This window comes from Brassica napus, chromosome C8, assembly GCF_020379485.1.
Source record: "Brassica napus cultivar Da-Ae chromosome C8, Da-Ae, whole genome shotgun sequence".
NCBI lineage: Eukaryota > Viridiplantae > Streptophyta > Magnoliopsida > Brassicales > Brassicaceae > Brassica > Brassica napus.
Genome location: NC_063451.1, coordinates 36,724,966 through 36,736,931, shown reverse-complemented (window position 1 = coordinate 36,736,931; position 11,966 = coordinate 36,724,966). Strand labels below are relative to the sequence as shown.

At 36.4% G+C, this 11,966-nt stretch overlaps 1 protein-coding gene and 1 pseudogene across 1 annotated transcript; one reads left to right on the top strand and one right to left on the bottom strand.

The window, feature by feature from the left end:
• Positions 1-526: 526 nt before the first annotated feature.
• LOC125591120 lies at positions 527-5,591 on the bottom strand (annotated as a pseudogene).
• Positions 5,592-5,652: 61 nt separating this feature from the next.
• On the top strand, positions 5,653-11,335 carry LOC106414333. The gene is made up of 3 exons (XM_013855005.3): positions 5,653-5,974; positions 6,220-6,540; positions 9,034-11,335. The coding sequence occupies exons 1-3, from the start codon at positions 5,908-5,910 to the stop codon at positions 9,189-9,191; spliced, it is 546 nt and encodes a 181-aa protein (XP_013710459.2). The 5' UTR covers positions 5,653-5,907; the 3' UTR covers positions 9,192-11,335.
• Positions 11,336-11,966: the final 631 nt, after the last annotated feature.

The following is an 11,966-nucleotide window of genomic DNA, read 5'->3' as shown; positions in this document are numbered from 1 at the left end:
AGATTTTTGTGGTCGACTTATTTTCATATGTTCGCTTTATTTTCTTATGGCAGAGTTATATATCCGACTTAAAATGGTTGGCGGACTTTTTAATTTATTTGGTGGCAAACTTTTTAATTTATGTTGTGGCAAATTTGTTGACGGAAATCTAGATATATGTAAATCAAATTTAATTTAATGTTCAATTTCAATCCGGTTTATGTTAATTTTGAATCTGATTTAGTTTTAGATTAATACAAGAATTAGGTAAATTTTTGCTTACTGTCGTCATCTTTTTTCTTCTTTTTTTACTTCTTTATCAAGTTGTCATCTTGAACATTTGGTTATTCAGATTCAGATCTGTAACTTTTAGATCTAGATCTGTTAAAGTAGATGTGTAATTTCGACCTCTGGTTTTGCCATCTTTAGAGATCAAAAAGAGTTTTTAAGAAGTAAATGGTAGCTTTGACGACCGGTTGCATTTGTCATTTTACTTGAGTGATACATTAAGCTTTAAGAACTCGACCTCTTTTTATATAAAAAACCAATAATCTAATCTAACTCGACCTCTTTTTATATAAAAAACCAATAATCACTTATAGTAGTAATACAAATGTTTAATCTAAACTTGTATGTGGCCTGTGTGGAAACAAATCGTAATAATATCAGCGGTTAAACCGGTTCAATAGAGAACTATGTATACTGGTGACAACAACAACACAAGAACCGATGCTAACTCTCTGATCCCTCAACAAGATCTTATTGGCAGTAACCCATAGGAGTTCTGACCAGCAATATTATTCATTGGTTCAAATATGACTCCCAGCCTTGTTGCTCAAGTTTCTTTCCTTTAACCATGTTCTCTGTCTAATGTCTTTCTGGTACTGACTCATCCTGACCAACCAAAGGAAACCCACAAGTCTTATTCATTCTTGTTCACTCTGACTATGTAACAAAAGATAAAAATAAGAAGAGCCTTGAGACGAGACAGTATCAGAGATCCGCAGCATCCGGATAGCAAGCAAGGCTGCGTTGGTGGAGTTGTTAATTGCAACTGTGGCGACAGGAACACCTCTAGGCATCTTTGGTAAAAAAAAGATAAAGGTTTAAGAATTGCAACCAAGTAATAGCTTAAGTGCAACATGAAACAGTGTGTACGTACCTGAACGATGGAGAGAAGTGAATCAACTCCATCCAAACAGTAGCACTTACAGGAACACCAATCACAGGCAAAGGAGTGAGTGAAGCAACCATACCTAGAAAAATCACATTTATTTCAGAAAATCTAATAATTTTGTAGGGACATGATGAGTTCATGTTTAAGACATACCTGATAAGTGAGACGCACCACCAGCACCTGCAATTATCACTTGGACGCCTCGACTATGAGCTGAGTGATTGTGAATACGCTGATACCTCTCTTGACATGTTGAAACATACTGATAAGATCCTGGAAGGATCGAATCTGTAGAACAGAAAGGGAGGGAGAAATGACGAAGAGCAAAGGGAGAAGAGAAGTGATAGAGGTAAAAATTAGGGATTGAACCCGTTGTTTGATTAATGATCGTAATCGATACGTTTCTCTGATATGTTTTCGAGTACATATAGTAGTGTAAAAGGCTTAGACAGTAAATAAAAAAATAAAGTAAACGAAGCCCAATTGTTGGCCCATCTTCATCAGTCCGGTTCATATCAATACTCCCCTCCTGAAGATCCAACTTGTCCTCAAGTTGTATGAACTGCTGTTGCCTTCTTGTATCTTCAACTTGTGATTGCCTCTGGTCAGCTTCATGATGATAGCAATCTCCAACTTTCGACCCTTTCTGAAAACAGCTTCCTCCATAACTATGTCTTCTGGATGTCTTTGTACCTTCTTCATGTTCATTCCATTGCCATTAAAATTAGACACCGAGACGAGACCAATGTTCTGGCTGAGACCACGTTTCCTTGACACAGAAACCATTGTACCTAGCCCACCCTTGTCGTGATCCATTTCTGGTGGCCTTGGTGATTGGAACCAATCATAGACAAAGAACTCCACCTTCTCTCTTGGATCAGAATTGATAAACAAGTAACGTCCATTTGTGTCATTTTCAGGTGTATCTTCGTTCAGTACCACTGCTGTCATAGTGTGATCAAGGAGCCACCTCGTCTGCTTGTTGTGCTTCCCATAATCTAATAATGACTCAGAGTAAGCTCTCATATCAGAAGTAGAGAGTACGATGTGCCCTTCATTCCGCATCGTTCCAATTCTAGCACCATTGTCTCTCTTGTCTTGCTCCACCCACTGAACCATTCTAAGCCTCTTTTCAAGCTTTACTACTAGAGCATCACACTTGCCATGGTTAGAATCCGCACCTTCCGCTTTCATGTGATGGACCTTTCTCGTAAACAACTCCAACTCTGAGTTAGCATAACACTTTTTCATACTCTGTTCCATCTCAAGCAAGCAACATTTTATATTGAAAACGAATTCCTAAATTTTCTCAACGCTAACCCCACCAGGATCCCATTCATAACCAATCATAGGTTCAGATCCTTCATCTCTCTACAGACGTAAATACAACGGCTTCACAGCAGCATCATAGATCACCTTCCTCATTTGCATCCATAAACCTGCAGCTCTTCGTGAGTTTTCTTTACTTAAACCTTCAAAGCGATCATTCATTAATGCACACCACATAACCTTCTCTACTAGTAGTCTACCAAGATGGTGATACTTCTCAAACCAATTTCCTGGAATCAGGCTAACGAGGCCTCCTGGTTCCCACACACGACTGTTGTAGTTAACCTGACACCACTTAGAGTAATGATCACACCCCATTGGTAGAACCAAGTCTCTTTCTGTGTCAGTCGGTGAATTCGCCCCCATTAACTCATCTGAAAGTCCGTCTGGCTCGAGTTCATTTCCCTTATGACTTCCACTTTTAAACTAAACTCTATGACCCCAACCTCGAACGGCTACTTTTCTTAGTCTCAGAGTTTGTTTGTTGCTCAAGCTTGGAGTCTCTTGTGAGATCATAGAATGTCTCCCTTGTGAAGAATCTCTTTTGCCTTTATGACATCCCAGATTTGATCCCTGAAGTTCACTCTTCTTGATGTCCTTGCCGATACCCATGGGATTACAATTTAGGCGTCTATAACTAGCATCTTTCTCATACAAATCATCAAGCTTCCACTCCTTAGCAGAATTGATGAATTGCTTCTGGTCTGTCAAGTCTATCTCAAACTCCCTTGTATCTTCCATCTTATCATCAGGACCCCAAGGATATAAACCAATCCCAAATTCTCCACTGTCCTTCGATGTAAGGCGCTCTTGTCCCTCAGATCGTTGTTCTCGTCCATCTGTTCTTACACCTAAGAATATTCTTGCACCTTTCAGATGACTCATAGATTCAGCCCTGGTGGAAGAAACTATGTCTTTTCTCCATAACCTTCGTTTCCTCACCTTATAGTTCCACTCCTGAACCTGAGATCTTCGAACTTCTACCGTCTCAGGAAGCATCACGCCCACATCATAAATAAGGGATCTTGCCTTATAGCCTGCTTCAGTCCCAGCTTCCGAGAGACATTTGAACCCCGTTTCCACGGCTCCAAGCGGCTTAACTCGCTTCCTCACCTTATAATAGTACCATCTGACAATAAGCTTTCTTGTATACTTTCTTCCTTTGTGAAGCAATTCTGATTTCTCCAGCTTGAAAAGTTCCCCATCTTTTGTAACCTTCTCATCTGTTACTATACAGCTTCTGTGAAGTCTAACTTTTGAACCGAACCTTATGAAACCCTCGTTTCTCTCGTTGCCTCATCTGTTGTTGGACCTGAGAATGATTGCCACGGCTCTTATACTTGTTTATTTCCTCCGATTCAGACTCCAGTGTTGCTTCATCCTGCAAAGACTTCATCACAGCCTCAGGATCATCATGTTCTAGCGCTTTAACCTCCTCAGCGAAGATACTATGATCCCCTATCAACGTATTAACGTGACAATCTATATCCATAGGAATATGAGAGGCAAAGGGATGCGTCTCTCGCTTCACTCCTGTATCAACGATCTGTCTCCTTCCCATGTGGATTTGCAAATCATTTTTAGTATCTCTACACCCCGAAGATTCACAGAACATTCCTAAACTCTTACAAGCTACTGCGAGTTTAATCCGTGTGGCTCTCTTCTCACAATCATTATGCTTCTTCATCTTCACAGTCTTCACTATCATACAACTCCTCTGAGATGTCTCAAGCTTTGTAAGATCTAACGAACCAGGCAAATCAAGAGTTCTTCTGGGTGACTTACTTTTCAGTGTCTTAAATCGAGATATGTGGTAGATTAGCTTGATCGGAATCCTTCTGAACCGGATACCTCCGTTGGGTTTTATATCTTCAAACCTTTTAGGGATAAAACCTTCGGTCAGCTTGTTCAGCGGAAGCTCCTCACGCAGTTTCTGACTGTCCAGTCGAAGCTCCTCACGCAGTTTTCGATCCACATCCATCTGTTTGTGTGATTGTAGTAGCTTCTCGAGCTTATCACTGAAAACCATTTTTTTTTTTAAACCTCAAGGTCGAGAGGAACTTGAGCTCTGATACCAATGATAAGATCCTGGAAGGATCGAATCTGTAGAACAGAAGGGGAGGGAGAAATGACGAAGAGCAAAGGGAGAAGAGAAGTGATAGAGGTAGAAATTAGGGATTGAACCCGTTGTTTGATTAATGATCGTAATCGATACCTTTCTCTGATATGTTTTCGAGTACATATAGTAGTGTAAAAGGCTTAGACAGTAAATAAAAAAATAAAGTAAACGAAGCCCAATTGTTGGCCCATCTTCATCAGTCCGGTTCGTATCACATACCTTCCTCCTTGTTCCCAAGGTAGCTTCTCCTAAAAGAAGAAGACAAATGGTGGTATGGGTTCATCTTCAACTTGAATCTCTTCACTTTCCTTCGTTTCTCTCCGCACTCGTGATATCAAACAGAGCATGAGGAATCTAGTTTGAACCCTAAGAAAACTCAAATCGATGAATCAAAACAGTACCATTTCTTAAAAGCGCTTCCATCAGCAGCACGTGTATAGAGGCTCACTCACTCTCCGACACCAGAACACATCACCTTTCTCCGAAGTTGATCTGAAAAACAGTTAGAACACCAGGCCGAATCCCAGAACTATGCAAGACAAGACAACCAGAGTTGAATCTAAACAGATCTAAGGTAAAAATTACTGTCGACCCTAAAATCCGACCCATTCCAGAGACTCCTCTTCACGCAGCTCGCTGAGGAACTCCAAGAGATTCGTCGTCTACGGATCTGCTCAGTCCCGCCGTGGACAGATTTGAGGCCGACACTGCCATTCCTAGGAGAAAGCTTGAGGCGAGTATGAAGTTGAGAGAAATTTAGGGATTTTTTTTTTTAATATAGCTTCTTCTAAAATTTCTGGAGGGGGTTTTGATACTTTCATTCGTCTTAAAGATTAGTCTAGTAATTACAAAAGTTTATGAGTTATTATAGTCATTACATGTATTATTTGAGTCATTATAAGTAATTTCTCATATAAAAATCATTATATAAGTTTTAAGAAGCACAATACTTTACATAATAACCATAGTTGCTTCGATAAACTTTTTGAATATCGACAAAAGCCTAGCAAGTACTTTCTTTTTTTTTGGACAAAAACCTATCAAATACTTTAATATAGATATATAAAACCATATCTAGAGGATGCTATATAGAATAAAAATTTAATTAGTATATACAAATCATTCATCAAAAGATCTTCTATATATACAATGTACTCACAAACCTCACAGCATCTTCTTCAATATACGAATTATATCCCCATCTTCTCTATATATTACTATTTACTCTTTAATCAAGTTAACTTTAAACCCCTAAAATCAATAAAGGAGAAAGACAAGAAGAGAGACCTAAAAAACAGAAACAATGTCTTATTCTTACCTCAAACTGTCAATCTTTCTCATTCTCTCATCTCTTCTTCATGCCGCTTTAGGTACGTACAGATATACTTGACCCAAGATCATGATCAAGAACACTAAGATCTTTTCCATATTTCTTATCTCAAAAATTATACTTGGTTAGACATGTTTTCAGTTTTTAGATCAAAGGAATAAACCATAGATTTTACATTTTGACTGATAACATGACCGGTTTAAGATAAACCATAGGAAAAGAAAATCATTTATGTGAACATTTCATTTTTGTTTTCTTTATGTCTATGTTTTGTATTTCCTATAGGGGAGGGAATCATTTGCGAGAACCTGCCCACGAATATATGCGCGTTCTCGATATCGGCTTCCGGGAATAGATGTTTGTTGGAGACAGCTAACGTTGCAGGAGAATACACTTGCCGGACTTCCGCGGTGGAGGTTGAAGGGATTGTAAACCACGTGGAGAGCGATGAGTGTGTAGCTGCTTGTGGGGTTGATCGGAAAACAGTGGGGATCTCGTCGGACGCAATGATGGAGGCAGGTTTCGCCGCTAAGCTTTGCTCTCCGGCTTGTTTGGATTATTGTCCTAACATTCTCGATCTTTATTTCAATCTCGCAGCCGGTGAAGGTACCATCTTGAGCTTTTCTTAAGTTTTTCTCGAGTACGTTGACATTTTCTTGGTGTGTGTAGATATGTAAATCTTATAACCTGCATATGATATGATATATTAAGACGGGGTTTCGGCATGGGCAGGTGAAACATTGGTGTAAAATGTCTACAACATTGGCGTAAAATCTCCATAATCTAATAAATTATTTAAGTAAACATAAGTTTTTATAATTGTTAAAAAATATTAATATTGTTATTAAATTGATTATAGCCTTCAAAATTTAAGGGTCGGTCTGATCGATATTCCGATGAAATATTTGAATGTTGTTATAAAAGGTCTTCATATATACTGTATATAATAAAACTTAATCAGTGTAAGTCCATTTTAATAATTAATTAGGTATACACGTTTGTATATTTATTAACTAAAAGCATAAATACCCTTCTTTTTGTTGTGCTAAAGTATTTATACCTACGTAACTGAATTTTTTGCAAAAGACATTTGTTGAGACATTGATATTCGAACCAAAAAGTGAAAACAAAACTGTATTTACGAAAATAGGAACAAAATCAAGTGATTACTGTAAATAGAAAGTTGAAACTATGTTCAATATGGCTGATTAATGAAGTAAGAAATCATATCTCTTATATATTAAAAGAGAAGCATTTGCAATAAATGTGTTCACACACATTGACACGTGTCATCCTCACAATCATTTCAATTTTAGAATGCTTACGTGTCATCTTCATAGGCATTTAGCAATTAATGTGTTCACATACTAATTTTCTTAACTTTATCGCAGACAATTTAATGTGTTCACATACTAATTTCTTTTAATCACATCATTTATAGTTTTCGGATTTTGAATGTTTGTATTAGTTAATTGAAGTTATGTCCGGACAAGAACTGAATAATATCATTGTTAAAAGAAATAAATTACAAAATCATTAAGATTCACATCAACTAAAATGATGGAATTAGAATGTTTTTAGAAATTGAAAGTTTCGGATTTTGCCGAACTTGGCCTTGGTTGAGGTTTATGCATACGAAAGCAACAAATAATTGTGATTAGTTATGAATTAAGGAAACTGAGGTGAAAAATATCACACACAAAGTTGGATCTTTAGTTTAGCCAAGTATTATTTTTCTTTACAGAGTTTTCATATCAAACCAAGAATTAGAAACATAATCATATTGTTAGAAAAAAAATCAGAAATCAATAAGCTTTAAAAGAAAAGAAAATTCTCGAAATCGATTGAAAAACAGAATTCATGTACCAAATGAAGTGATCACATTATTTTCGACGCAAATCTAACCTATTTCACTCGATTTTATCATGTTTTTATTATATTTACCAATATTTTTTTGTAAGAAAGTACATGTTATTGGTTATAAACTACGATAATTTTGTAACATGCCCAAAAATATTGACACGACGCCCAATTATTTTTATTGGTATTCTTAAAGTATGGTCCAATAATTATGTATTGTATGTAAAAATAAGCCCAACATATTAATTTTACATTTATTTATTTTTCTTTATATCAGTAGGAAAAAGTAAGTCTGGGTAAAATATTTGGATCCGAAGAACCGAACCGAACTTGATTTGAAAATAATACTAAACACAAACTAAAACTAAAATTTATTAAGTATTCAATTGGATCTAAAAGTTTAACTGGAATATTTTGGATACCAAAAATATCTAAAACATAATTATATACTTAAATATATTAGTTATTTGAAATTTTATATCTATTACATATTCATTAATATGAAAATATCTAAAATAAAATGGGTCAAAATACTGAAAATATATATTTTTCTCTATCTAAATATTTAAATTGAATTATTTTTATGTAATTTTAATTATTTAGTCTTACATTATTCAATTTTTTATGTTTTTTAGTATTTTGAATTTTGAATTTTGAGGATTAAGTACATTTGGATTTTTGTTAAAACATTACATTATTAAAATTGGTACCCAAACTTGAACCGATCGAACCTACGATGTTTGAACCAAATCTAAACCAAATTCAAACCAAAATTTGTAAATATCCGAATCATATTTAAATTTCTAACTCTAAAAATTTGAAATCTGAATAGATCAACTGGATCCGAACGGATATCTGAATGCCCATCCCTTGAAAATCTATACGACAAATTTTTTTATTATAACGTAAAATAAATAATCTAATCAATTATTTCACTCCGCGCATGGCGCGGGTTATTACCTAGTACTTGTGTGTTTTATGTGTTTTTGCTATATTCCTTGGGACCTTGGGTCGGGTCCTTTTTCTAAGCATGCATGAAACTTACTTTAATATTTCGGGCGTTTCTTATCGCCAAAGCAAGGAATTTGGGTAGGAGCTTGATTGTTATGCTTCACTAACTTAACTATTATTTGAATGATAGTGATTTATCTACTGCATAATATGGTTACGCAAATTACGCTGGTACAATATGTATGTAAAGTGTAAATTTGACGTAACGTACCAATTGACTACATGCAGGTGCATTTTTACCTGATCTATGTGATGCTCAGCGGATAAATCCTCACCGTTCAATGTTGGAAATGCTCAGTTCCGGTGCCGCTCCTGGGCCTTCCGAGCCTAATTCAGGTCCTGTCTCCGACACCTCAGCCCCTGCTCTAGCTCCGGCCGCTATGTAAAAGTAATGTTATTAATTTCACGTGTGTCATGATTTATGTTTAATATTGATTCATTTGAGAAAGAAGACGAAACGGAGTGAGTTTGATTTTTGGTTCTTTTCCTTAACATTTTCCCATATAGTAAAAACTTTTGTCATATCTTTACTCTGTTTTCGTGTTATATGCCATGTGCAGTTGCAACTTTTTTTTTTTTCCATCTAAATTTTATTTAAAGGCAATAGCTCAAAAACAAAACCATACAACAAGGCTCATCTTCTCAAAACCTAAACCAAATGACCAAATAAAACCCAAACACAAAACAGGGTCTTCGGCCCAAACTACCTAATCGGCCTAACCGACGAAAACACACCAACAAAACGCGTGTTAAGATTAACGAAAAAGAAGGACACGTGTCAACCTTTAACATCAAGGGAAGACACACGTCACCCAACCAAACACCGTCACCGAACGTGACCGAATCACTAAGTTAGCGTCGGCGAAGACGAGAAAGAACCGCAAGATTCGCCGGACCACGCCGGAATCATACCCACAACACCGAAATCAACCGGGACCTTAACCAGAGCCACCGAATCTACCTCCAACGACTGTATTGGAAGATTGTTGGAATCAGCTTCTTCAATCGAACGTGATGGAGAGCTCAATCGAAAAACGAAATCGAGAGCTCATCCAAGCTCAGGCCCTCACACACCAAGAACACGTCACACATCTCGGTCGCACCAACCCAAACATTTGATACTATAACCAGCGATCACCACCGCAGACGACCGAACTGGCTCAAGATAGAGCACATAAACGCCGTCAGAGCTTCATCGCCGTGAAACGGAAGCCAGATAGTTCCGCTAGAGGGAGCGCGAACCACTAGAAACAAGAGCCGGCTACACGCCGTCGAGAGGACCACCGTGTACCAGAATCGAAATTTTTCACCGTCGAAGGGACCACCGCGACTCTTAATCTCTCGGAATCTCAGAGAGAGAAGAGAGAGAAAAAGTCTACCATCCCTGATTAGTTTATAACAATGGAGAAATCTATAGTATTGTGCAGTTGCAACTTAATACCTCGATGCTTAATACCTCGATTATAACATCTATTTAATAAATACGAACAAATGTCTTTCAGTTTATGGTTCAATTTCTCTTGAAGCTTATCCTGGTGCTTTTTATATAAAATGGTAAAACGTAAAGTTGAATTGTATATAAAATGAAAAAACCTAAAGTTGAGCTGTATTATAAAAGTGAGTTTGCTCCAATGTATACTTATGATAGAGTTCATCTATTTATAGACAAAAATATAGAAAACTGATATCTTCATTTTTAAATATAAAGGCAAAAAATAGGATTCATTTATATTTTTGTATATAATTAAAAATCTTATTATATATGCATACATTAGAAAAAAAATCAAACTTTGCAACAAAAATCTCTATTTCAGAAAAAAAATATAGAAATGTACACCGGAAATGCTTTAAGAGAACGAACTTACATTGCACGTACTCATGAGCTTAACTTGTAGCTCATGTAATATGGAACGGGTTTGTATTTTCTTTTGCTTTATTTTTGCAAATGGTTAAAACATTTATGGGAAACCAAAACAAAATCAGCTGCACCTATACTATGCCACTAAGACCATTTCCATTTCACCTCTATTTTAAAATTTTTTATTATAAAAGTAAAATAGAAATGAATTTTTTGCTCTGTTGTATTTCTCTATTATAGAGAAATGGTAAATTTGCCTCTGTTATGAAGGAACACATTAGGACAAAATTTCAATTCTCTATAATAAAAATCTCTAAAATAAAAATGGTTAGAGATATCCTAAGTTACAGGAGAGATTATGAGCCGCAGTCTTTTTTTTTTTTTGTAAAAAAGGCTTTCATTAAAATTTAAAACAAAGTACAGATGTGATTTGTTAAATCACATAATTTGAGAAAGTGTGATACATGAAGTAGACATAAAAAAGAGCTATAAAAGTTTGAAAACTTAGTACAACTCTTAGCTTAACTAAACTAAAAAGGATATTAATGCGCTTGATAGGAACCTCGACCTCTACGGCCTCGTTTTCCTTTTCCACGAACTGTCATCCATCCCATATCTTGGTACTTTTGTGTCGGTTTGATCAACCGACCCCCTCTTGTCATGCTTCCAACTTCATCCATTTGTTCAGTAATATGAAAATCACTTTCCATGTTACTAACATCTTGGATTGACTCGGTTGAAAGAGGAGTCATTTTTAAAGGATCACTTGCTGAGAGTATTGTATCCTCATCCATGATAATTTCTGATGGAGCATCGTCCATAACTTGTAAAGAAGTGTGAGCAGATGATGTACATGCTAGTGTAGAAGATAGAGTAAACTTTGCATTCGGAAGTGAATTACCGTGAGTAGCAGGGCTGTCCTTGTGAGAATTAGCTACTTGAGGAGACGTAAACTCTGTAGTTGCTGGTGAAGAACTAATGTCCGTTGAGGATGCTACTGGCTTCCCGAATTCAAAGGGAACATGTTGATTCTGCTGGACATCAGAATCGGTATTATCCAAAAGAGAGTCTATATCAACTATTGGGATATTCAAATCCTTGTGTTCAGATCTTTTTTCATCTGTTGGTGGAATCTTGTCTTCCTTTAGTAGACACCTCTTTGCTTTGTGACCTAAACTTCCACATCTTCCACAAGTTGATGGAATCCAAGAGTAGATCACATCAACTAAGAATATGTTACCAAGCTTATCGTCCAATGCAATCTGTTTGGGAAAACTTTTGTCGAGCTCTATTTCAACCAAGA

Bases quoted from the DNA above. Each gene is read 5' to 3' on its own strand.
- LOC106414333 (XM_013855005.3), top strand. From the start codon at position 5,908: ATGTCTTATTCTTACCTCAAACTGTCAATCTTTCTCATTCTCTCATCT. The intron at 5,975-6,219 runs GTACGTACAGAT...TATTTCCTATAG, and splicing joins TCTTCTTCATGCCGCTTTAG to GGGAGGGAATCATTTGCGAG. The intron at 6,541-9,033 runs GTACCATCTTGA...GACTACATGCAG, and splicing joins CAATCTCGCAGCCGGTGAAG to GTGCATTTTTACCTGATCTA.